The sequence below is a fragment of the Oncorhynchus nerka genome, linkage group LG2 (assembly GCF_034236695.1).
Source record: "Oncorhynchus nerka isolate Pitt River linkage group LG2, Oner_Uvic_2.0, whole genome shotgun sequence".
NCBI classification, from domain to species: Eukaryota; Metazoa; Chordata; class Actinopteri; order Salmoniformes; family Salmonidae; genus Oncorhynchus; species Oncorhynchus nerka.
This window is the reverse complement of record NC_088397.1, coordinates 9322379-9345654: the sequence shown is the minus strand read 5'-3', so window position 1 is coordinate 9345654 and position 23276 is coordinate 9322379. Positions and strand designations below refer to the sequence as shown.

The 23276-nt window shown below is 48.0% G+C and overlaps 2 protein-coding genes across 2 annotated transcripts in view; one reads left to right on the top strand and one right to left on the bottom strand.

The window, feature by feature from the left end:
• Nucleotides 1-707: 707 nt before the first annotated feature.
• On the bottom strand, nt 708-6819 carry LOC115119315 (large ribosomal subunit protein eL31-like). Its single transcript, XM_065022733.1, has 4 exons — nt 6681-6819; nt 5676-5801; nt 1003-1115; nt 708-779 (listed from the first exon to the last, which is right to left on the bottom strand). Exons 1-4 carry the CDS (start codon nt 6782-6784, stop codon nt 748-750), a joined length of 375 nt encoding a protein of 124 aa, XP_064878805.1. The 5' UTR covers nt 6785-6819; the 3' UTR covers nt 708-747.
• A 406-nt stretch (nt 6820-7225) lies between these two features.
• Nucleotides 7226-23276, top strand: part of LOC115122014 (cilia- and flagella-associated protein 47-like) — a 105922-nt gene continuing 89871 nt past the window's right edge. Inside the window, 12 exon segments of the mRNA XM_065020564.1 lie at nt 7226-7639; nt 7860-8014; nt 8159-8274; nt 8430-8568; nt 8705-8930; nt 10681-10850; nt 10946-11088; nt 11317-11543; nt 16441-16636; nt 17490-17736; nt 19337-19489; nt 22398-22590. Of these exon segments, the coding sequence (XP_064876636.1) occupies nt 7496-7639; nt 7860-8014; nt 8159-8274; nt 8430-8568; nt 8705-8930; nt 10681-10850; nt 10946-11088; nt 11317-11543; nt 16441-16636; nt 17490-17736; nt 19337-19489; nt 22398-22590 (2109 nt within the window). The 5' untranslated portion in view covers nt 7226-7495.

Sequence of the window (23276 nt, the reverse complement as noted above, 5' to 3'; positions counted from 1 at the left end):
ATCATCACAATGACAATCTCAAAGAACCTAATACATATATATATGTATTGGTTCTGGCAGTTCTTGGACAATGGTCTTCCACAGAGGATAAGGCGTCTGAGGAAGTTGAAAAAGGCAGTAGCTTGAGTCAATAGAAAAGGAAGGGAGAAGTGTGAGGTGTCTGTGCGTTTATAATGTCATGAATAGTTACATTTAGGCATCCAAACTCATTCAGACATGCAAGTCAAACACGCTTCAAGTAGGCCTGTATTCATAACAGTTCATCTACTTGGTAGTGCAGGGATCATCACCTAGATTCAGCCTCAGGACCATTTTTAGGGAGTGGGGATGGTCAGGGGGCTGGAACATAATTACTAATCATTTGTAGAGTGCAAATTGACTGCAAGAAGCCCAAACAGATGTTTGACTAAAACAATCATTTCAAACCTGGCTTACATTTCTATACGATCACATATCTCTCTATTATGCGGGAATACTTGGGAACAGATGTGAAATTAAAATCACTTAGAGCGGACTTTTCACCCAACAAAAATATTATTCTGCTCAGAAAACTGTGAGGGCAAATAAAACCAGTGGGCCACAAGTTGGGGATCTGTTGTAGTGTTGTGGTGGTGTTGTAGTGTTGTTGTAGTGTTGTGGTGTTGTAGTGTTGTAGTGGTGTTGTAGTGTTGTGGTGTTGTAGTGTATAATAAAGACATCAGACAAAACTCCTTCTATACATTTATTCTACAAGCGTTGAAGACAGATCTAATTCTCATCAACATTGACCGTCTGTAGACCTGTTGACAAAGGAAAGAAAAAGGTTTTAGCAACAGAGCGTGACAATAATAAACCTGTCTTCATCATCCTAGGACAGAAAAGATGATAGAACTAAATCTTTCATATTGGTGTATTAAGAACAGAACAGGGATATACAGTAACTGACTATCGTTGAGGTTTCAGCACAATAAATGACACTCTAGCAAACCTCTGAAGGCACATTTGGTATTGACTACGCCTCACCTTTGTATGTTGTGACAGGGACATACGTGACGAGTGTGTACAGTTTGTTTGGGGAGTCTTCATCCTCATTGCGCTTCCTGGACAATCGTACCCTCATCCTGTATGGCACGTTCCTGTAAATAACACAGGTGAACATTAGTACTAAGCAGAATGAAAACATGCTTGTGCAACAAAATTTGTAGTGCTATTTGTGTCAACAACCATAAGTGGGCAGAGAAAGAGCTGTTACCAAACCAGATTCAACTAATGGGCTTAGTGATTGTTTAACCAACTTAATGTGGTTTGGGAAACACTAGTACAGTAATACCTGATTCATATAATAACAGGGGTGTATTCACTAGACCCAACTTCCGGGTTGGAGCGATCTGGTCGCATCCGCGCTTCGGTCTGCAGGTTGTATAACTTTTTCATTACATTTCATTACATTTCATTATAGTACAACGGTCTGATTTGTCTAATCTTAGCAATTTCCTCTTAGCTAGCTACATAGTCGTCGTTGTATCAAAGATAATTGCGTAATTATCAGATTCAACTAATTTAGTGATTGTCTCCTATCTGTCCAACACGTTCACCGTCTACCGTAGCACTGTAGTACTATCACACTCAACTGAACGTCTTGATTAGTGTAGTGTTAGCTAGCTACATAGCTAGCTACATAGTTGTCTTTGCTGTCTTCGTTTCCAAGATAATTGTGTAGCTTAGAGTGTGGAGTCTTAGAGTGATAATTGCGTTATTATTGTTTGACGCCCTCCTATCTGCCTAGCAGCTAGCATACGTTCACCGGCTACCGTAGCACTGTAGTAACTATCACACTCAACCGAACGACTTGATTAGTGTAGTATTAGATAGCTACATAGTTGTCTTTGCTGTCTTCGTATCCAAGATAATTGTGTAGTTTAGAGTGTGTAGTCTTAGAGTGATTATCTTAATTCACCGAGGTTAGCTAGCCAGCTATTTTGTCGTCCTTAACGTAGGAGACACTCCTAGCTAGCCAACAGCCAGCCAACGTCTACTGAATAGAACTTTCGCATCCCGGTCGCATTCGCGTCGCTCCACAGGTAGTATCACTTTTTCACTTCATTTCATTACAGTCCCAACGGTGTGATTTGTTTGATCGTAGCTAGCTACATAGCTAGCTACATAGCCGTCTTTGTTTCAAAGATAATTGTGTAGTCTAGAGCGATTTTCTAGGTTAGTTAGCCAGCTATTGTCGTTCTCCTCGCAACGTAACGTAACCAACATTGCTAGCTAGCCAGCAGCTCCCGATAAGCAGCATTGGTAGAAACTTCACACTCAACGGTACGACTTGATTAGGTAGTGTCAACAACGCAGCTAGCCTACCCCAGCAGTACTCTATCATTTTAATCATTTTAGTCAATTAGATTCTTGCTACGTAAGCTTAACTTTCTGAACATTCGAGACGTGTAGTCCACTTGTCATTCCAATCTCCTCTGCATTAGCGTAGCCTCTTCTCTAGCCTGTCAACTATGTGTCTGTCTATCCCTGTTCTCTCCTCTCTGCACAGACCATACAAACGCTCCACACCGCATGGCCGCAGCCACCTAATCTGGTGGTCCCAGCGCGCACGACCCACGTGGAGTTCCAGGTCTCCGGTAGCCTCTGGAACTGCCGATCTGCGGCCAACAAGGCAGAGTTCATCTCAGCCTATGTCTCCCTCCAGTCCCTCGACTTCTTGGCTCTGACGGAAACATGGATCACCACAGACAACACCGCTACTCCTACTGCTCTCTCTTCGTCCGCCCACGTGCTCTCGCACACCCCGAGAGCTTCTGGTCAGCGGGTGGTGGCACCGGGATCCTCATCTCTCCCAAGTGGTCATTCTCTCTTTCTCCCCTTACCCATCTGTCTATCGCCTCCTTTGAATTCCATGCTGTCACAGTTACCAGCCCTTTCAAGCTTAACATCCTTATCATTTATCGCCCTCCAGGTTCCCTCGGAGAGTTCATCAATGAGCTTGATGCCTTGATTAGCTCCTTTCCTGAGGACGGCTCACCTCTCACAGTTCTGGGCGACTTTAACCTCCCCACGTCTACCTTTGACTCATTCCTCTCTGCCTCCTTCTTTCCACTCCTCTCCTCTTTTGACCTCACCCTCTCACCTTCCCCCTACTCACAAGGCAGGCAATACGCTCGACCTCATCTTTACTAGATGCTGTTCCTCCACTAACCTCATTGCAACTCCCTCCAAGTCTCCGACCACTACCTTGTATCCTTTTCCCTCTCGCTCTCATCCAACACTTCCCACACTGCCCCTACTCGGATGGTATCGCGCCGTCCCAACCTTCGCTCTCTCTCCCCCGCTACTCTCTCCTCTTCCATCCTATCATCTCTTCCCTCTGCTCAAACCTTCTCCAACCTATCTCCTGATTCTGCCTCCTCAACCCTCCTCTCTCCTCCCTTTCTGCATCCTTTGACTCTCTATGTCCCCTATCCTCCAGGCCGGCTCGGTCCTCCCCTCCCGCTCCGTGGCTCGAAACTCATTGCGAGCTCACAGAACAGGGCTCGGGCAGCCGAGCGGAAATGGAGGAAAACTCGCCTCCCTGCAGACCTGGCATCCTTTCACTCCCTCCTCTCTACATTTTCCTCCTCTGTCTCTGCTGCTAAAGCCACTTTCTACCACTCTAAATTCCAAGCATCTGCCTCTAACCCTAGGAAGCTCTTTGCCACCTTCTCCTCCCTCTTGAATCCTCCTCCCCCTCCCCCTCCTCCCTCTCTGCAGATGACTTCGTCAACCATTTTGAAAAGAAGGTCGACGACATCCGATCCTCGTTTGCTAAGTCAAACGACACCGCTGGTTCTGCTCACACTGCCCTACCCTGTGCTCTGACCTCTTTCTCCCCTCTCTCTCCAGATGACATCTCACGTCTTGTGACGGCCGGCCGCCCAACAACCTGCCCGCTTGACCCTATCCCCTCCTCTCTTCTCCAGACCATCTCCGGTGACCTTCTCCCTTACCTCACCTCGCTCATCAACTCATCCCTGACCGCTGGCTACGTCCCTCCCGTCTTCAAGAGAGCGAGAGTTGCACCCCTTCTGAAAAAATTCGATCCCTCCGATGTCAACAACTACAGACCAGTATCCCTTCTTTCTTTTCTCTCCAAAACTCTTGAACGTGCCGTCCTTGGCCAGCTCTCCCGCTATCTCTCTCAGAATGACCTTCTTGATCCAAATCAGTCAGGTTTCAAGACTAGTCATTCAACTGAGACTGCTCTTCTCTGTATCACGGAGGCGCTCCGCACTGCTAAAGCTAACTCTCTCTCCTCTGCTCTCATCCTTCTAGACCTATCGGCTGCCTTCGATACTGTGAACCATCAGATCCCTCCTCTCCACCCTCTCCGAGTTGGGCATCTCCGGCGCGGCCCACGCTTTTGCGTCCTACCTGACAGGTCGCTCCTACCAGAGAATCCGTCTCCTCACCACGTGCTCTCACCACTGGTGTCCCCCAGGGCTCTGTTCTAGGCCCTCTCCTATTCTCGCTATACACCAAGTCACTTGGCTCTGTCATAACCTCACATGGTCTCTCCTATCATTGCTATGCAGACGACACACAATTAATCTTCTCCTTTCCCCCTTCTGACGACCAGGTGGCGAATCGCATCTCTGCATGTCTGGCAGACATATCAGTGTGGATGACGGATCATCACCTCAAGCTGAACCTCGGCAAGACGGAGCTGCTCTTCCTCCCGGGAAGGACTGCCCGTTCCATGATCTCGCCATCACGGTTGACAACTCCATTGTGTCCTCGTCCCAGAGCGCTAAGAACCTTGGCGTGATCCTGGACAACACCCTGTCGTTCTCAAATAACATCAAGGCGGTGGCCCGTTCCTGTAGGTTCATGCTCTACAACATCCGCAGAGTACGACCCTGCCTCACACAGGAAGCGGCGCAGGTCCTAATCCAGGCACTTGTCATCTCCCGTCTGGATTACTGCAACTCGCTGTTGGCTGGGCTCCCTGCCTGTGCCATTAAACCCCTACAACTCATCCAGAACGCCGCAGCCCGTCTGGTGTTCAACCTTCCCAAGTTCTCTCACGTCACCCCGCTCCTCCGCTCTCTCCACTGGCTTCCAGTTGAAGCTCGCATCCGCTACAAGACCATGGTGCTTGCCTACGGAGCTGTGAGGGGAACGGCACCTCACTACCTCCAGGCTCTGATCAGGCCCTACACCCAAACAAGGGCACTGCGTTCATCCACCTCTGGCCTGCTCGCCTCCCTACCACTGAGGAAGTACAGTTCCCGCTCAGCCCAGTCAAAACTGTTCGCTGCTCTGGCCCCCCAATGGTGGAACAAACTCCCTCACGACGCCAGGACAGCGGAGTCAATCACCACCTTCCGGAGACACCTGAAACCCCACCTCTTTAAGGAATACCTAGGATAGGATAAAGTAATCCTTCTCCCCCCCCCCTTAAAAGACCTAGATGCACTATTGTAAAGTGGCTGTTCCACTGGATGTCATAAGGTGAAAGCACCAATTTGTAAGTCGCTCTGGATAAGAGCGTCTGCTAAATGACTTAAATGTAAATGTAAATGTAGACACCAAATGGAAGCAAATAGCAGAAATGGGGAGAAACCCTGTTGCAAAACATTCTGCTACAGTGTACACTAATGAATACACCCAATTAATCTTAAAACAGGCGTCTCATTAGTCCTTACTTGACGCCTTTGGTCCACACAGCCTTGTTCAGGCGGGTGTCGATGCGTACATCAGGAGTTCCCATCTCCTTCATGGCGAACTTGCGGATCTCTTTGAGAGCGCGAGGAGCTCTCCTCTTGAAGCTCCTGTAGAGAGAAGGAACGTTCTGATCAAGACCAGCCGCGGGGGACTAACAAAAACTAGCCTACATCTTGAGGGACACCTGCCAATTTAGAGGAACAGCAGATTTGTCAACAGCCATGTGATGTCACACCATGCTCTGTGATGTAAATACTCCCATATGATGTCACACCATGCTCTGTGATGTAAATAATCCCATATGTCACACCATGCTCTGTGATGTAAATACTCCCATATGATGTCACACCATGCTCTGTGATGTAAATAATCCCATATGATGTCACACCATGCTCTGTGATGTAAATACTCCCATATGATGTCACACCATGCTCTGTGATGTAAATACTCCCATATGATGTCACACCATGCTCTGTGATGTAAATACTCCCATATGATGTCACACCATACTCTGTGATGTAAATACTCCCATATGATGTCACACCATGCTCTGTGATGTAAATACTCCCATATGATGTCAACAGCCATGCTCTGTGATGTAAATACTCCCATATGTCACACCATGCTCTGTGATGTAAATACTCCCATATGATGTCACACCATGCTCTGTGATGTAAATACTCCCATATGATGTCAACAGCCATGCTCTGTGATGTAAATAATCCCATATGATGTCACGCCGTGCTCTATGATGTAAATACTCCCATATGATGTCACACCATGCTCTGTGATGTAAATACTCCCATATGATGTCACACCATGCTCTGTGATGTAAATACTCCCATATGATGTCACACCAGACCATATCCTCTGGTACTGATGAAACACGACTTCAGGTGCAAATGACACAAGTGTTTTGAGGACGCTGAGCCAACATTGACCTGGCTTCTGTTGGTGAATTTGTCCATTTGCACCACAGTACTTACACTCCATGGATGCGCTTGTGGATGTTGACGGTGTATTCTCTGGTCACCACCTCATTGATGGCTGAACGCCCCTTCTTCTTCTCTCCCTTCTTGGTAGGAGCCATCTGAAAAGACAAACCGGGACGGTTCAAGTTAAGATTGTCCCATACAAAGTAAAACGCCAGAATTGCTAGGCTAACGTTAGCTAGCTAGCGAGGTACACTAACGTTCAAAATAGGAAAACATCCCTGCTCCACCGAAACAAAAATGGCTCATGAAAATGGCTTAATGTAACCATTAATTGGACTGCCTGTAGTTAGCTGGCAAAAGTATGTTATGTCTGGTAGCTAGCCAGCTAGCATGTTACGGAGCCTGTTGTGTGCGCGGTAACTAAAGTTCTGACTGTTTTTGTTAACTAAATGAATGCACAATGCATCACAAACTCAAATCCGATTGACAATGAGGTACACAACTTTGGATTTGGACAATGAAAATATGTGTTTTATGCATAAATACTGCAGGATGGAGTTAGATTGTACGAGGATTATGAATGAGACAAACTCACTTTAGTGGGGAACTGTTGAAAAAGAAGGACCGGAAATAGATCCGGCTGAATGTTGTCCGTAGAAAACAAGTATCTATGACAATGTTCCAACGTCTTGTTGCCATGGTAACCATGAACGCTACACTGTATCGGTATGTGGTTAGCTTTATACATTGAAACATTGCTAGTGCAGAAAAGGAAACCTATGTCATTGATAACTTAGGACCAAAACCTGAACTGGGATAAGCCGTCGAATTTTGCTATTAGTCTCTCAACTTTTAGCTATAACAATATGACAACGAATTATGTTAGAATTAATCCCCCGGTTGTTGAGTTTACCGACGTAAAAGCAGGGAAGGTTTACAAGACCACTGTCACGGTGACCAACACTGGAATTACCTCGAAAAGAATGAGACTGCTTGAACCCACATCAAAGGTGAAATCCTTTCTGCAGTGCTGCCTGTCAGCTGTCTTTGTGTGTAATACGTTAGTAAAGTTCAGAGCAACGTGTGCTTAGTTTTCATTGCGCTTTTGTCCTATTCTAACTTATAAACTCATTTTGATTGATTATTATACACTTTTGTTACTTCCACCCTTCATACTGCCCTGCCCCTCTCTTCTTTAATTGTATCAACCCCTTTGTCCTACCGCTCAAGCTGTTCAAATTCAGGGTGACAAACACAGAAACCCCCGTTGCTGCTGGATTGTCCCTGAGTGGCACTCTAGAGTTCAGGCCTGAGAAAGATGAGGATGTCTGTGACCGTCTGCTCCTTGTCCTGGAAGACAAAGCCATGGAGATCCCCCTCTTAGCGTAAGTCATATATACACCTGCTATGACATCACTCATTCATGTAGTTGCTTTCTCGGGTTCCAACAGACATGTGCCTAGGCATTAGCGGGTTAATGCAATCTTCAGGTCTCATCCAAGGTTACTTATATATGGGCTTTCCTGCAGGTTCTCCCCGGCGTGTTCTCTCACCATGGAATCTCTCGCTGATTTCGGCTCTGTGATGGCAAACAGTCAGGTGATCAGCAAAGAGGTGGAATTGACCAATCAGGGATCTGCTCCAGGTATTATGCTTTTGCCTCTCCCATTGAACCCACTTCTGTAAACTTGCATTGATTGATTTTAGTTGACATTTGCAGTAATCTAGCTGATTTATTTATGGTATATTTCTTGTTGTTATATTAATTGATTGCTGTTCTTGCCCTTGGCCTTGCTGAAGGAGCTTTTCAGGTGCTGTATGATGGAGACCAGTCCATCAGGCTCTCTCCCAGCAGAGGCGTCCTGCAGTCTGGCGCAACCCAGTGGCTGAAGGTGGAACTGTGCACTGACAGACCCACGAGGGTCAGAGAGGAGGCCCAGTAAGGAAACTAGAGACTCTTGAACATCATCTTAAACGCTCCACCTTATTCTGCTTAGTGTTACTTATGGTTGTTTGTTTGTGCATTTTGTGTGTGTTTATTGAGTTTCCTCCCTCCCTCCTTCCCTTTCTCTCAGGGTGAAGCTGCAGAACAGGAAGGACGTGGTCCTGAAGATCAGGGCTGATGTTTTGGAGCAGAGCCTGGAGCTCCAGGACCTAGAGGGGGAGAGGTTGTCCTGCCTCCGCTTCGGACCCGTCTTCTTTGGGACGTCCCGGGTGGAAAAGGTGGTTCTGGTGAACAATGGACCACAGGCCTGCGACTGGATGGTGGTGCTGCAGGACGATGCTCCAGGGACAGAAATGGTACGCACACATAGAGAGAAAACACAGACACACACATGCACCAACACACACACAGAGAAAACACAGACACACACATGCACCAACACACACAGAGAGAAAACACAGACACACACATGCACCAGCACACACAGAGAGAAAACACAGACACACACATGCACCAACACACTCAGAGAGAAAACACAGACACACACATGCACCAGCACACACAGAGAGAAAACACAGACACACACATGCACCAACACACACAGAGAGAAAACACAGACACACACATGCACCAACACACACAGAGAGAAAACACAGACACACACATGCACCAACACACTCAGAGAGAAAACACAGACACACACATGCACCAACACACTCAGAGAGAAAACACAGACACACACATGCACCAACACACACAGAGAGAAAACACAGACACACAGAGAGAAAACACAGACACACACATGCACCAACACACACGGAGAGAAAACACAGACACACACATGCACAGAGAAAACACAGATACACATGCACCAACACACACAGAGAGAAAACACAGACACACACATGCACCAACACACACACAGAGAGAAAACACAGACACACACATGCACCAACACACACACAGAGAGAAAACACAGACACACACATGCACCAACACACACAGAGAGAAAACACAGACACACACATGCACCAACACACACACAGAGAGAAAACACAGACACACACATGCACCAACACACACACAGAGAGAAAACACAGACACACACATGCACCAACACACACAGAGAGAAAACACAGACACATTCCCTGTATGGGAGACCAGATGCTGCTGGTAGTGGTGTTGGAGGGCCAGTAGGAGGCACCCTTTCCTCTGATCTAAAGAAATACCCCAATGCCCCAGGGCAGTGATTGGGGACATTGCCCTGTGTAGGGTGCTGTCTTTCGGATGGGACTTTAAAAGGGTGTCCTGACTCTGTGTGGTCACTAAAGATCCCATGGCACTTATTGTACAAGTAGGGGTGTTAACCCCAGTGTCCTGACTAAATTCCCAATCTGGTCTTCATACCATCATGGCCACCTAATCATCTCCAGTTTACAATTGTCTCATTCATTTCCCCCTCCTCTCCCCTGTAACTATTCCTCAGGTCGTTGTTGTAGATGAGAATGTGTTCTCAGTCAATGGAGCTGAATGATGTTAAATACATTTTTTGGACATATTTCACAGTGCAACTATATACTAAACTGTGTTTTCAGATCCCTGTCGTTGGGCCTGATACACTTTTCTATTGCTGCATGTGTGTGTGTGTGTGTGTGTGTGTGTGTGTGTGTGTGTGTGTGTGTGTGTGTGTGTGTGTGTGTGTGTGTGTGTGTGTCTGTGCCTGTGTGTGTCTGTCTGTGTGTGTGTGTGTGTGTGTGTGTGTTTATGTGTGTGTGTCTGTGCCTGTGTGTGTGTCTGCGTGTCTGTGTGTGTCTGTCTGTGTGTCTGTGTGTGTGTGTCTGTCTGTGTGTGTGTGTGTGTTTGTGTGTGTGTGTGTGTGTGTGTGTGTGTGTGTGTGTGTGTGTGTGTGTGTGTGTGTGTCTGTGCCTGTGTGTGTCTGTCTGTGTGTGTGTGTGTGTGTGTTTATGTGTGTGTGTCTGTGCCTGTGTGTGTGTCTGCGTGTCTGTGTGTGTCTGTCTGTGTGTCTTTGTGTGTGTGTCTGTCTGTGTGTGTGTGTGTGTTTGTGTGTCTGTGTGTGTCTGCCTGTGTGTGTGTGTGTTTCATCAGGGCTTTGACCTCCAGAGGAGTACAGACGCAGCGCTGCTAGAGAGGAGTGTTCGTAACAGGGCCACCGCTGTGGATCCCTCCACTGTGATCTCCTGTGTGCCCAACGAGGGACGACTGAGACCCTACGACAGAACCACTCTGTGGGTCTGCTTCCATCCTGTCAGCAGAAGGTATCCAGCCCTCCTGTGTGTGTGTCCATGTGGGGGTATAAATGTGTGTGAAGACATTATAACAGGCAGTATATAATGGTTGTTCTGTTCTTCAGAAGGAGCAGGGAGGAGCAGAAGACCAGTGGGGCCTCAGCAGCAGCCAGTAAACAAGACTACTCCCTCTTCCTCATGTTTCAGACGGTGGGAAGTAAAGATGGCTTCAACCACCAGCAGCACTCCACTGTACCTCCCCACAATGGTACAGCAAGCCTCAGGCTGTTCCTTACCAATAGCAGGAACAACATGCTGCAATTTAACAGTGTATATTATATCATTAGTATAAACAACAATTGAAGCCATTCTCTGGTGAGGGGTACTGACTGACATGTGTACAACAGCTATAACAGAAGTGTTGTGCTTGATCTGGGACTGTCTTGTACTTGACCCCTGACCTCTCTGACCTCTAAGCCCTGACCTCTATTCCCAGGTTACTGTGTGGAGCTGGCGGTGACTGGCTCAGCTCTCCCTGTCTCCCTGGTGCCCAGCCCCGGCCACAGCTTCAGCTTCCAGCAGTGCCTGATGGGAGAGCGTGTGGACGTCCTGTGTGTGCTCCACAACCTCTCCCCTCATCTCCCTGTCACCTTCAAGTTCCGAAAGATGGCCAACTTCATCAGTGACCCTCCTAGTGGAACCATCTCCCCAGGGCAGAGCCAGGTAGATAGATGGTCAACTTCATCAGTGACCCCACTAGTGGAACCATCTCCCCAGGGCAGAGCCAGGTAGATAGATGGTCAACTTCATCAGTGACCCTCCTAGTGGAACCATCTCCCCAGGGCAGAGCCAGGTAGATAGATGGTTAACTTCATCAGTGACCCTCCTAGTGGAACCATCTCCCCAGGGCAGAGCCAGGTAGATAGATGGTTAACTTCATCAGTGACCCTCCTAGTGGAACCATCTCCCCAGGGCAGAGCCAGGTAGATAGATGGTTAACTTCATCAGTGACCCTCCTAGTGGAACCATCTCCCCAGGGCAGAGCCAGGTAGATAGATGGTCAACTTCATCAGTGACCCCACTAGTGGAACCATCTCCCCAGGGCAGAGCCAGGTAGATAGATGGTTAACTTCATCAGTGACCCCACTAGTGGAACCATCTCCCCAGGGCAGAGCCAGGTAGATAGATGGTCAACTTCATCAGTGACCCCACTAGTGGAACCATCTCCCCAGGGCAGAGCCAGGTAGATAGATGGTTAACTTCATCAGTGACCCTCCTAGTGGAACCATCTCCCCAGGGCAGAGCCAGGTAGATAGATGGTCAACTTCATCAGTGACCCCACTAGTGGAACCATCTCCCCAGAGCAGAGCCAGGTAGATAGATGGTTAACTTCATCAGTGACCCCACTAGTGGAACCATCTCCCCAGGGCAGAGCCAGGTAGATAGATGGTCAACTTCATCAGTGACCCTCCTAGTGGAACCATCTCCCCAGGGCAGAGCCAGGTAGATAGATGGTTAACTTCATCAGTGACCCCACTAGTGGAACCATCTCCCCAGGGCAGAGCCAGGTAGATAGATGGTCAACTTCATCAGTGACCCCTCCTAGTGGAACCATCTCCCCAGGGCAGAGCCAGGTAGATAGATGGTCAACTTCATCAGTGACCCCACTAGTGGAACCATCTCCCCAGAGCAGAGCCAGGTAGATAGATGGTTAACTTCATCAGTGACCCTCCTAGTGGGACCATCTCCCCAGGGCAGAGCCAGGTAGATAGATGGTCAACTTCATCAGTGACCCCACTAGTGGAACCATCTCCCCAGGGCAGAGCCAGGTAGATAGATGGTCAACTTCATCAGTGACCCTCCTAGTGGAACCATCTCCCCAGGGCAGAGCCAGGTAGATAGATGGTTAACTTCATCAGTGACCCCACTAGTGGAACCATCTCCCCAGGGCAGAGCCAGGTAGATAGATGGTCAACTTCATCAGTGACCCTCCTAGTGGAACCATCTCCCCAGGGCAGAGCCAGGTAGATAGATGGTTAACTTCATCAGTGACCCCACTAGTGGAACCATCTCCCCAGGGCAGAGCCAGGTAGATAGATGGTCAACTTCATCAGTGACCCCTCCTAGTGGAACCATCTCCCCAGGACAGAGCCCTCCTAGTGGAACCATCTCCCCAGGACAGAGCCCTCCTAGTGGGACCATCTCCCCAGGGCAGAGCCCTCCTAGTGGAACCATCTCCCCAGGGCAGAGCCCTCCTAGTGGAACCATCTCCCCAGGGCAGAGCCAGGTAGATAGATGGTCAACTTCATCAGTGACCCCACTAGTGGAACCATCTCCCCAGGGCAGAGCCCTCCTAGTGGAACCATCTCCCCAGGGCAGAGCCAGGTAGATAGATGGTTAACTTCATCAGTGACCCTCCTAGTGGAACCATCTCCCCAGGACAGAGCCCTCCTAGTGGAACCATCTCCCCAGGGCAGAGCCAGGTAGATAGATGGTTAACTTCATAAGTGACCCTCCTAGTGGAAACATCTCCCCAGGGCAGAGCCAGGTAGATAGATGGTCAACTTCATCAGTGACCCTCCTAGTGGAACCATCTCCCCAGGACAGAGCCAGGTAGATAGATGGTCAACTTCATCAGTGACCCCACTAGTGGGACCATCTCCCCAGGGCAGAGCCAGGTAGATATATGGTCAACTTCATCAGTGACCCCACTAGTGGGACCATCTCCCCAGGGCAGAGCCAGGTAGATATATGGTCAACCATCTCATCAGAGCCAGGTGACCCATCAGTGACCCCACTAGTGGGACCATCTCCCCAGGGCAGAGCCAGGTAGATATATGGTCAACTTCATCAGTGACCCCACTAGTGGAACCATCTCCCCAGGGCAGAGCCAGGTAGATAGATGGTCAACTTCATCAGTGACCCCACTAGTGGGACCATCTCCCCAGGGCAGAGCCAGGTAGATATATGGTCAACTTCATCAGTGACCCTCCTAGTGGAACCATCTCCCCAGGACAGAGCCAGGTAGATAGATGGTCAACTTCATCAGTGACCCCACTAGTGGGACCATCTCCCCAGGGCAGAGCCAGGTAGATATATGGCCAACTTCATCAGTGACCCCACTAGTGGAACCATCTCCCCAGGGCAGAGCCAGGTAGATATATGGTCAACTTCATCAGTGACCCCACTAGTGGGACCATCTCCCCAGGACAGAGCCCTCCTAGTGGAACCATCTCCCCAGGACAGAGCCCTCCTAGTGGAACCATCTCCCCAGGGCAGAGCCAGGTAGTGGAACCATCTCCCCAGGGCAGAGCCAGGTAGATAGATGGTTAACTTCATAAGTGACCCTCCTAGTGGAACCATCTCCCCAGGGCAGAGCCAGGTAGATAGATGGTCAACTTCATCAGTGACCCTCCTAGTGGAACCATCTCCCCAGGACAGAGCCAGGTAGATAGATGGTCAACTTCATCAGTGACCCCACTAGTGGGACCATCTCCCCAGGGCAGAGCCAGGTAGATATATGGTCAACTTCATCAGTGACCCTCCTAGTGGAACCATCTCCCCAGGACAGAGCCAGGTAGATAGATGGTCAACTTCATCAGTGACCCCACTAGTGGGACCATCTCCCCAGGGCAGAGCCAGGTAGATATATGGTCAACTTCATCAGTGACCCCACTAGTGGGACCATCTCCCCAGGGCAGAGCCAGGTAGATATATGGTCAACTTCATCAGTGACCCCACTAGTGGGACCATCTCCCCAGGGCAGAGCCAGGTAGATATATGGTCAACTTCATCAGTGACCCCACTAGTGGAACCATCTCCCCAGGGCAGAGCCAGGTAGATAGATGGTCAACTTCATCAGTGACCCCACTAGTGGGACCATCTCCCCAGGGCAGAGCCAGGTAGATATATGGTCAACTTCATCAGTGACCCTCCTAGTGGAACCATCTCCCCAGGACAGAGCCAGGTAGATAGATGGTCAACTTCATCAGTGACCCCACTAGTGGGACCATCTCCCCAGGGCAGAGCCAGGTAGATATATGGCCAACTTCATCAGTGACCCCACTAGTGGAACCATCTCCCCAGGGCAGAGCCAGGTAGATATATGGTCAACTTCATCAGTGACCCCACTAGTGGGACCATCTCCCCAGGGCAGAGCCAGGTAGATAGATGGTCAACTTCATCAGTGACCCTCCTAGTGGGACCATCTCCCCAGGGCAGAGCCAGGTAGATAGATGGTTAACTTCATCAGTGACCCTCCTAGTGGAACCATCTCCCCAGAGCAGAGCCAGGTAGATAGATGGTCAACTTCATCAGTGACCCTCCTAGTGGAACCATCTCGCCAGGACAGAGCCCTCCGAGTGGAACCATCTCCCCAGGGCAGAGCCAGGTAGATAGATGGTCAACTTCATCAGTGACCCTCCTAGTGGAACCATCTCCCCAGGACAGAGACAGGTAGATAGATGGTCAACTTCATCAGTGACCCTCCTAGTGGAACCATCTCCCCAGGGCAGAGCCAGGTAGATAGATGGTCAACTTCATCAGTGACCCTCCTAGTGGAACCATCTCCCCAGGGCAGAGCCAGGTAGATAGATGGTTAACTTCATCAGTGACCCTCCTAGTGGGACCATCTCCCCAGGACAGAGCCCTCCTAGTGGAACCATCTCCCCAGGGCAGAGCCAGGTAGATAGATGGTCAACTTCATCAGTGACCCTCCTAGTGGAACCATCTCCCCAGGGCAGAGCCAGGTAGATAGATGGTTAACTTCATCAGTGACCCTCCTAGTGGGACCATCTCCCCAGGACAGAGCCCTCCTAGTGGAACCATCTCCCCAGGGCAGAGCCAGGTAGATAGATGGTCAACTTCATCAGTGACCCTCCTAGTGGGACCATCTCCCCAGGACAGAGCCCTCCTAGTGGAACCATCTCCCCAGGGCAGAGCCAGGTAGATAGATGGTCAACTTCATCAGTGACCCCACTAGTGGAACCATCTCCCCAGGGCAGAGCCAGGTAGATAGATGGTCAACTTCATCAGTGACCCTCCTAGTGGGACCATCTCCCCAGGACAGAGCCAGGTAGATAGATGGCCAACTTCATCAGTGACCCCACTAGTGGAACCATCTCCCCAGGACAGAGCCCTCCTAGTGGAACCATCTCCCCAGGGCAGAGCCAGGTAGATAGATGGTCAACTTCATCAGTGACCCTCCTAGTGGAACCATCTCCCCAGGGCAGAGCCAGGTAGATAGATGGTCAACTTCATCAGTGACCCTCCTAGTGGAACCATCTCCCCAGGGCAGAGCCAGGTAGATAGATGGTCAACTTCATCAGTGACCCTCCTAGTGGAACCATCTCCCCAGGACAGACCCAGGTAGACAGCCCTGGTCCAGGCTCAGATGGCTCCTTATTTTGGCCAGAGGAAAGTAGTCCACTATACAGAGTGTCTGGGCCCTAAAGTTGTACATTATATAGGAAATAAGGAGCCATTTTGGAGACCACCCCAGTCTCCTCCAAGCATCCTCTCTGACGGAACAGACAGAGAGGATGAATTATCAATATCATCCATATCCTCCCTGAGTCTGGCAGAAAGCTGATCAGAATCATCGATCTGTGTTTTTGTCCAGGACGTGGTGCTGTCCTTCGCCCCCCACCAGATGGGGACGTTCAAGGTGAAACAGGTGCTGGAGGTGCTGGGTCAGGTGGTACACCTGGAGCCCTCCTCCATCAAGCTCCGCCTCCGCAGCTTCCACACCATCACCCTGCACCTGTCAGCCGTTTGCCGGGCGGAGACCGCATACGAGACACCCAAACTCAACCCCGGTGAGACCCAACACCACCCCCTGCACACAGCCGGCACACTGAACCCCTCACTGCCCTGTCCTCTGATCTCCTTCCCATACTGTATAGTTCACACTGAACCCCTCACTGCCCTGTCCCATACTGTATAGTTCACACTGAACCCCTCACTGCCCTGTCCTCTGATCTCCTTTCCATACTGTATAGTTCACACTGAACCCCTCACTGCCCTGTCCACTGATCTCCTTCCCATACTGTATAGTTCACACTGAACCCCTCACTGCCCTGTCCTCTGATCTCCTTTCCATACTGTATAGTTCACACTGAACCCCTCACTGCCCTGTCCTCTGATCTCCTTTCCATACTGTATAGTTCACACTGAACCCCTCACTGCCCTGTCCCATACTGTATAGTTCACACTGAACCCCTCACTGCCCTGTCCTCTGATCTCCTTTCCATACTGTATAGTTCACACTGAACCCCTCACTGCCCTGTCCCATACTGTATAGTTCACACTGAACCCCTCACTGCCCTGTCCTCTGATCTCCTTTCCATACTGTATAGTTCACACTGAACCCCTCACTGCCCTGTCCTCTGATCTCCTTTCCATACTGTATAGTTCACACTGAACCCCTCACTGCCCTGTCCCATACTGTATAGTTCACACTGAACCCCTCACTGCCCTGTCCCATACTGTATAGTTCACACTGAACCCCTCACTGCCCTGTCCCATACTGTATAGTTCACACTGAACCCCTCACTGCCCTGTCCTCTGATCTCCTTTCCATACTGTTTAGTTCTTCAAAGTATTGTCTGGCATTCTATCTTCAACCTGTTATTGGACCCACCAGTCATTGTTTTGTCTGTGATGTATCAGGAATCACCCCGGCTGTGACCAATGAGACAGGCCAGTATGCCCGGGTGCCCTCCAGTGAGCTGGGCAGGTGTGTGGGATTGGTGCGGGCAGCTGTCCTCAGCACGGCCAAGACCCGGCTCCACAGCCACGGTCAGAGCCAGAGCCACCGTAGGAACCAGAGTCTAGACGGTAGCCGGCGAGAGCTACTGGCCTTCCCCAACGACAGGGCCTGCAGTATCCGCCCTGCCTCTCCAGACACCACCTACAGGTCATCTGAGTTATACTGGCAGAGAGTATCTGCCATGGCACCCTGTGACCTATTCCACAGACGTATCAGTACTACTAATAGTAATGATGGAAATAGTATCAGTACTACTAATAGTAATGATGGAAATAGTATCAGTACTACTAATAGTAATGATGGAAATAGTATCAGTACTACTAATAGTAATGATGGAAATAGTATCAGTACTACTAATAGTAATGATGGAAATAAATAGTATCAGTACTACTAATAGTAATGATGGAAATAGTATCAGTACTACTAATAGTAATGATGGAAATAGTATCAGTACTACTAATAGTAATGATGGAAATAAATAGTATCAGTACTACTAATAGTAATGATGGAAATAGTATCAGTACTACTAATAGTAATGATGGAAATAGTATCAGTACTACTAATAGTAATGATGGAAATAGTATCAGTACTACTAATAGTAATGATGGAAATAGTATCAGTACTACTAATAGTAATGATGGAAATAGTATCCGTACTACTAATAGTAATGATGGAAATAGTATCAGTACTACTAATAGTAATGATGGAAATAGTATCAGTACTACTAATAGTAATGATGGAAATAAATAGTATCAGTACTACTAATAGTAATGATGGAAATAGTATCAGTACTACTAATAGTAATGATGGAAATAGTATCAGTACTACTAATAGTAATGATGGAAATAAATAGTATCAGTACTACTAATAGTAATGATGGAAATAGTATCAGTACTACTAATAGTAATGATGGAAATAGTATCAGTACTACTAATAGTAATGATGGAAATAGTATCAGTGCAGTCAGGTTTGCAGGGACCTACTAGCCAGATCAGATCAAATCAAATTCTATTGGTCACATAGAATGTTAATGTGAGTGTAGTGAAATGCTTGTGCTTCTAGTTCCGACAGTGCGGTAATATGTAACAAGTAATCTAACAATTCCACAACAACTACCCAATACACACAAATCTAAGTAAAGGGATGGAATAAGAATATGTACATATAAATATATGGATGAGCGATAACCGAGTGTCATAGGGAAGATGCAATAGATGGTATAAGATACAGTATATACATATGAGATGAGTAATGCAAGATATGTAAACATTATTAAAGTGACCAGATGTCTGGGCAGTCAGCGCAGTTGGTTTACATTTTGCATCCGTGTTCTTGTAAAGTCCTATGTAGCCCCTATGTTCTGTAATGTCCTATGTAGCCCCTATGTTCTTGTAAAGTCCTATGTAGCCCCTATGTTCTCTAATGTCCTATGTAGCCCCTATGTTCTGTAAAGTCCTATGTAGCCCCTATGTTCTCTAAAGTCCTATGTAGCCCCTATGTTCTGTAAAGTCCCATGTATCCCCTATGTTCTCTAATGTCCTATGTAGCCCCTATGTTCTGTAAAGTCTTATGTAGCCCCTATGTTCTGTAAAGTCCTATGTAGCCCCTATGTTCTGTAAAGTCCTATGTATCCCCTATGTTCTGTAAAGTCCTATGTAGCCCCTATGTTCTGTAAAGTCCTATGTAGCCCCTATGTTCTGCCTATGAACTCTTATGAACTGCTTACATCCTCTCTCCCTCCACCCAGGACCATCTTCACGGGGGTAGAGCGTTACCGCTACGAGGACCCTGACTTTTCCTTCACAGAGGAGGAGGAGCAGCAGAGACAGAGACACAGAGATCACTACCTAGCCTTCATCAGGAGCCTGCGAAAGACACGCTTGCAGAAAACCACTGCGAGGTAGACAGAGTGGGATGTGTGTTCTGTATGTTGTAAACTTGGCACCCACAACCAAAGAGCTACCCAGTAAGCAAAATGACCCTGAAAAGACTTGACATTACATACATTTCAGGTGCTGAAAAGAATAACAAATAATTAAAGAGCAGCAGTAAATAACAATAGCGGGGCTATATACAGGGGGAACCGGTACAGAGTCAATGTGGAGGCTATATACAGGGGGAACCGGTACAGAGTCAATGTGGAGGCTATATACAGTCAATGTGGGGCTATATACGGTACAGAGTCAATGTGGAGGCTATATACAGGGGGGGGTCAATGTGGAGGCTATATACAGGGGTACAGAGTCAATGTGGAGGCTATATACAGGGGGAACTATATACGGTACAGAGTCAATACAGAGTCAATGTGGAGGCTATATACAGGGGGTACCGGTACAGAGTCAATGTGGAGGCTATATACAGGGGGAACCGGTACAGAGTCAATGTGGAGGCTATATACAGGGGGAACCGGTACAGAGTCAATGTGGAGGCTATATACAGGGGGTACCAGTACAGAGTCAATGTGCAGGGGCACCCGTGTCGAGGTAATTGAGGTAATATGTACATGTAGGTAGAGTTATTAAAGTGCCTATGCATAGATAATAACAGAGTAGCAGCAGCGTAGAAGAGGTGATGCAACCAGTCAGGATGCTCTCGATGGTGCAGCTGTAAAACCTTTTGAGGATCTGAGGACCATGCCAAATATTTTCAGTCTCCTGAGTCTCCTTCACGACTGTCTTGGTGTGCTTGGACCATGTTAGTTTGTTGGTGATGTGGACGCCAAGGAACTTGGCTCTCAACCTGCTTCACTAAAGCCCTGTCGATGAGAATGGTGGCGTGCTCGGTGCTCCTTTTCCTGTAGTCCACCTTTTGTCTTGATCACGTTGAGGGAGAGGTTGTTGTCCTTGCACCACACGGTCAGGTCTCTGACCTCCTCCCTATAGGCTGTCTCATCGTTGTCGGTGATCAGGCCTACCACTGTTGTGCAAATCAGCAAACTCATTGATGGTGTTGGAGTCGTGCCTGGCCGTGCAGTCATGAGTGAACAGGGAGTACAGGAGGGGACTGAGCACGCACCCCTGAGGGGCCCCCGTGTTGATGATCAGCGTGGCGGATGTGTTGTTACCTACCTTTACCACCTGGGGGTGGTCTGTCAGGAAGTCCAGGATCCAGTTGCAGGTGTTTAGTCCAAGGGTCCTTAGCTTAGTGATGAGCTTTGAGGACACTATGGTGTTGAACGCTGAGCTGTAGTCAATGAATACCATTCTCAGGTGTTCCTTTTGTCCAGGTGGGAAAGGACAGTGTGGAGTGCAATAGAGATTGCATCATCTGTGGATCTGTTGGTGCGGTATGCAAAGTGGAGTGGGTCTAGGTGTTGATGTGAGCCATGACCAGCCTTTCAAAGCACTTCATGTCTGACGTTCTGACTTTGAAAAGGCTATTTTATGGATGTTGAAAATGTGTAATTTACAGACTTTGAAAATATGTGCATGTATTTTTCAGTCATTGATTCTATGGACAAATTTCTGCACATACTGTACATTATCAATGAAGTAAGCATGACTGTATATCACAATAACATAGGAATTAGGAGCCAACTGAAGATTGTGATTTATTAATGCTCCCATCAGTCACATTCACTTATGTTAGATTTTTCAAATGCTTTAAAACTGTTCATCAATGATGTTCAAAATAGTCTAACATACCGAATGAACTAACAGGCCACTACAACTACAATAACATTCTCAGTAACGGCTACACGTTTTTTATTTAAAGCAAACACTTGCAAAGCATGCTGGGTATTATTCGAATGAGCTCCGACCAAGTCAAATTTGGTCGGAGCAGACCAGATCCAAATCTGAACGAATCATAGACGTCTAAGCTGTTTCACACGTTTGAAAATCACATTACAGTGCAGTAAAGTACTGTAGAGTATGGTATGGTATGGGACAGTTGAGTTCTATTCAGTGAAGTACTATGGAGTACAGTTTAGTTCAGTAGAATAGAGTACATGTATTGTATTGTGCTCTACTGTATTGTGCTCTACTGTATTGTGCTCTACTGTATTGTGCTCTACTGTACTGTGCTCTACTTTACTGTACTCTACTGTACTGTACTGTGCTCCCGAGTGGTGCAGCGGTTTAAGGCACTGCATCTCAGAGTTAGAGGCATCACTACAGACCCTGGTTCAATTCCAGGCTGTATCACAACTGGCCGTGATTGGGAGTCCCATAGGCCAATCATAGACTTGTTTTTTGGGGTCAAATCAAGGCTGGTCTGGACTGGACCAAATCTGAACCAAATATAGATGTCTATGAATGGTTCAAATATTGTCCAGACCGGATCAAAAATCTAAATCAGTGGATGTTGAAATCAAGGCCGGTCCAGACCGCACCACAAAAAATACCTGAAAAAGAATCAAAGTCCAAAAGACGTCGCCTGGCGGTAATTGCTGAGTGGGTTAAACATTTTAAACTGCAAACTGAAACTGACAAATCCACCCCTCCCCCTTTCCAAAGCTCGGGTCCTAGCCACTCCCCTTCTAAAACGTCGACCTATGAGGGGATCTGATTAATCTGCCACTCTACAGTTCTCTTTTGAATGAAAGGCTTTATCTTCCTTCCCAATGAAAACTAGTTTGAAAGTTCAAACATATACTGTATTTGATGAAAAATAGATGTTTCTGAACGATGCATCACGCTGACTTGTTGATAATATGAGCAGAGCGCGCCTCCCTCACCAGCTTCGCCCAGTCACGTGACGGGCCATACCCCAGTACAACCTGGCCAGTTTAATCAAATCCCCTCAATATGTGCTGTAGGCTGACAACAAGGCGGTATCTGACAATGTTTTCCATATGTATGTCTCAGGCTGCATGGTGAGGTGGAGGACAACATAGACATTGGGCTCCGGCCTGCCGCAGGACTCCTCACCCCCCAGCTCTCTCTGAGGGACCTGGAGTCCAATCACAGCCTGGAGGGGCATAGCGTCAACCAGGGACATAGCCAGCTATTGACCACCTGTATGCTGGCTGCCATGGAGACCAGGTCCAGATTCAGACAGGTAAAGCAGGGTGTTTAAAGTCTATGGTAAACCATTTTGCATGGGTCCTCTAAAGTCTACAGTTACCTGTTTTAGCCTCTGCAATCCCCTCCCTTTATCATTCTGTATCTGGTGTTTCCTGACTGTCTGCAATCCCCTCCCTTTATCATTCTGTATCTGGTGTTTCCTGACTGTCTGCAATCCCCTCCCTTTATCATTCTGTATCTGGTGTTTCCTTACTGACTGTCTGTAATCCCCTCCCTTTATCATTCTGTATCTGGTGTTTCCTGACTGACTGACTGCAATCCCCTCCCTTTATCATTCTGTATCTGGTGTTTCCTGACTGTCTGCAATCCCCTCCCTTTATCATTCTGTATCTGGTGTTTCCTGACTGTCTGCAATCTCCTCCCTTTATCATTCTGTATCTGGTGTTTCCTGTCTGTCTGCAATCCCCTCCCTTTATCATTCTGTATCTGGTGTTTCCTGACTGACTGCAATCCCCTCCCTTTATCATTCTGTATCTGGTGTTTCCTGTCTGTCTGCAATCCCCTCCCTTTATCATTCTGTATCTGGTGTTTCCTTACTGTCTGCAATTCCCTCCCTTTATCATTCTGTATCTGGTGTTTCCTGACTGTCTGCAATCCCCTCCCTTTATCATTCTGTATCTGGTGTTTCCTGACTGACTGTCTGCAATCCCCTCCCTTTAT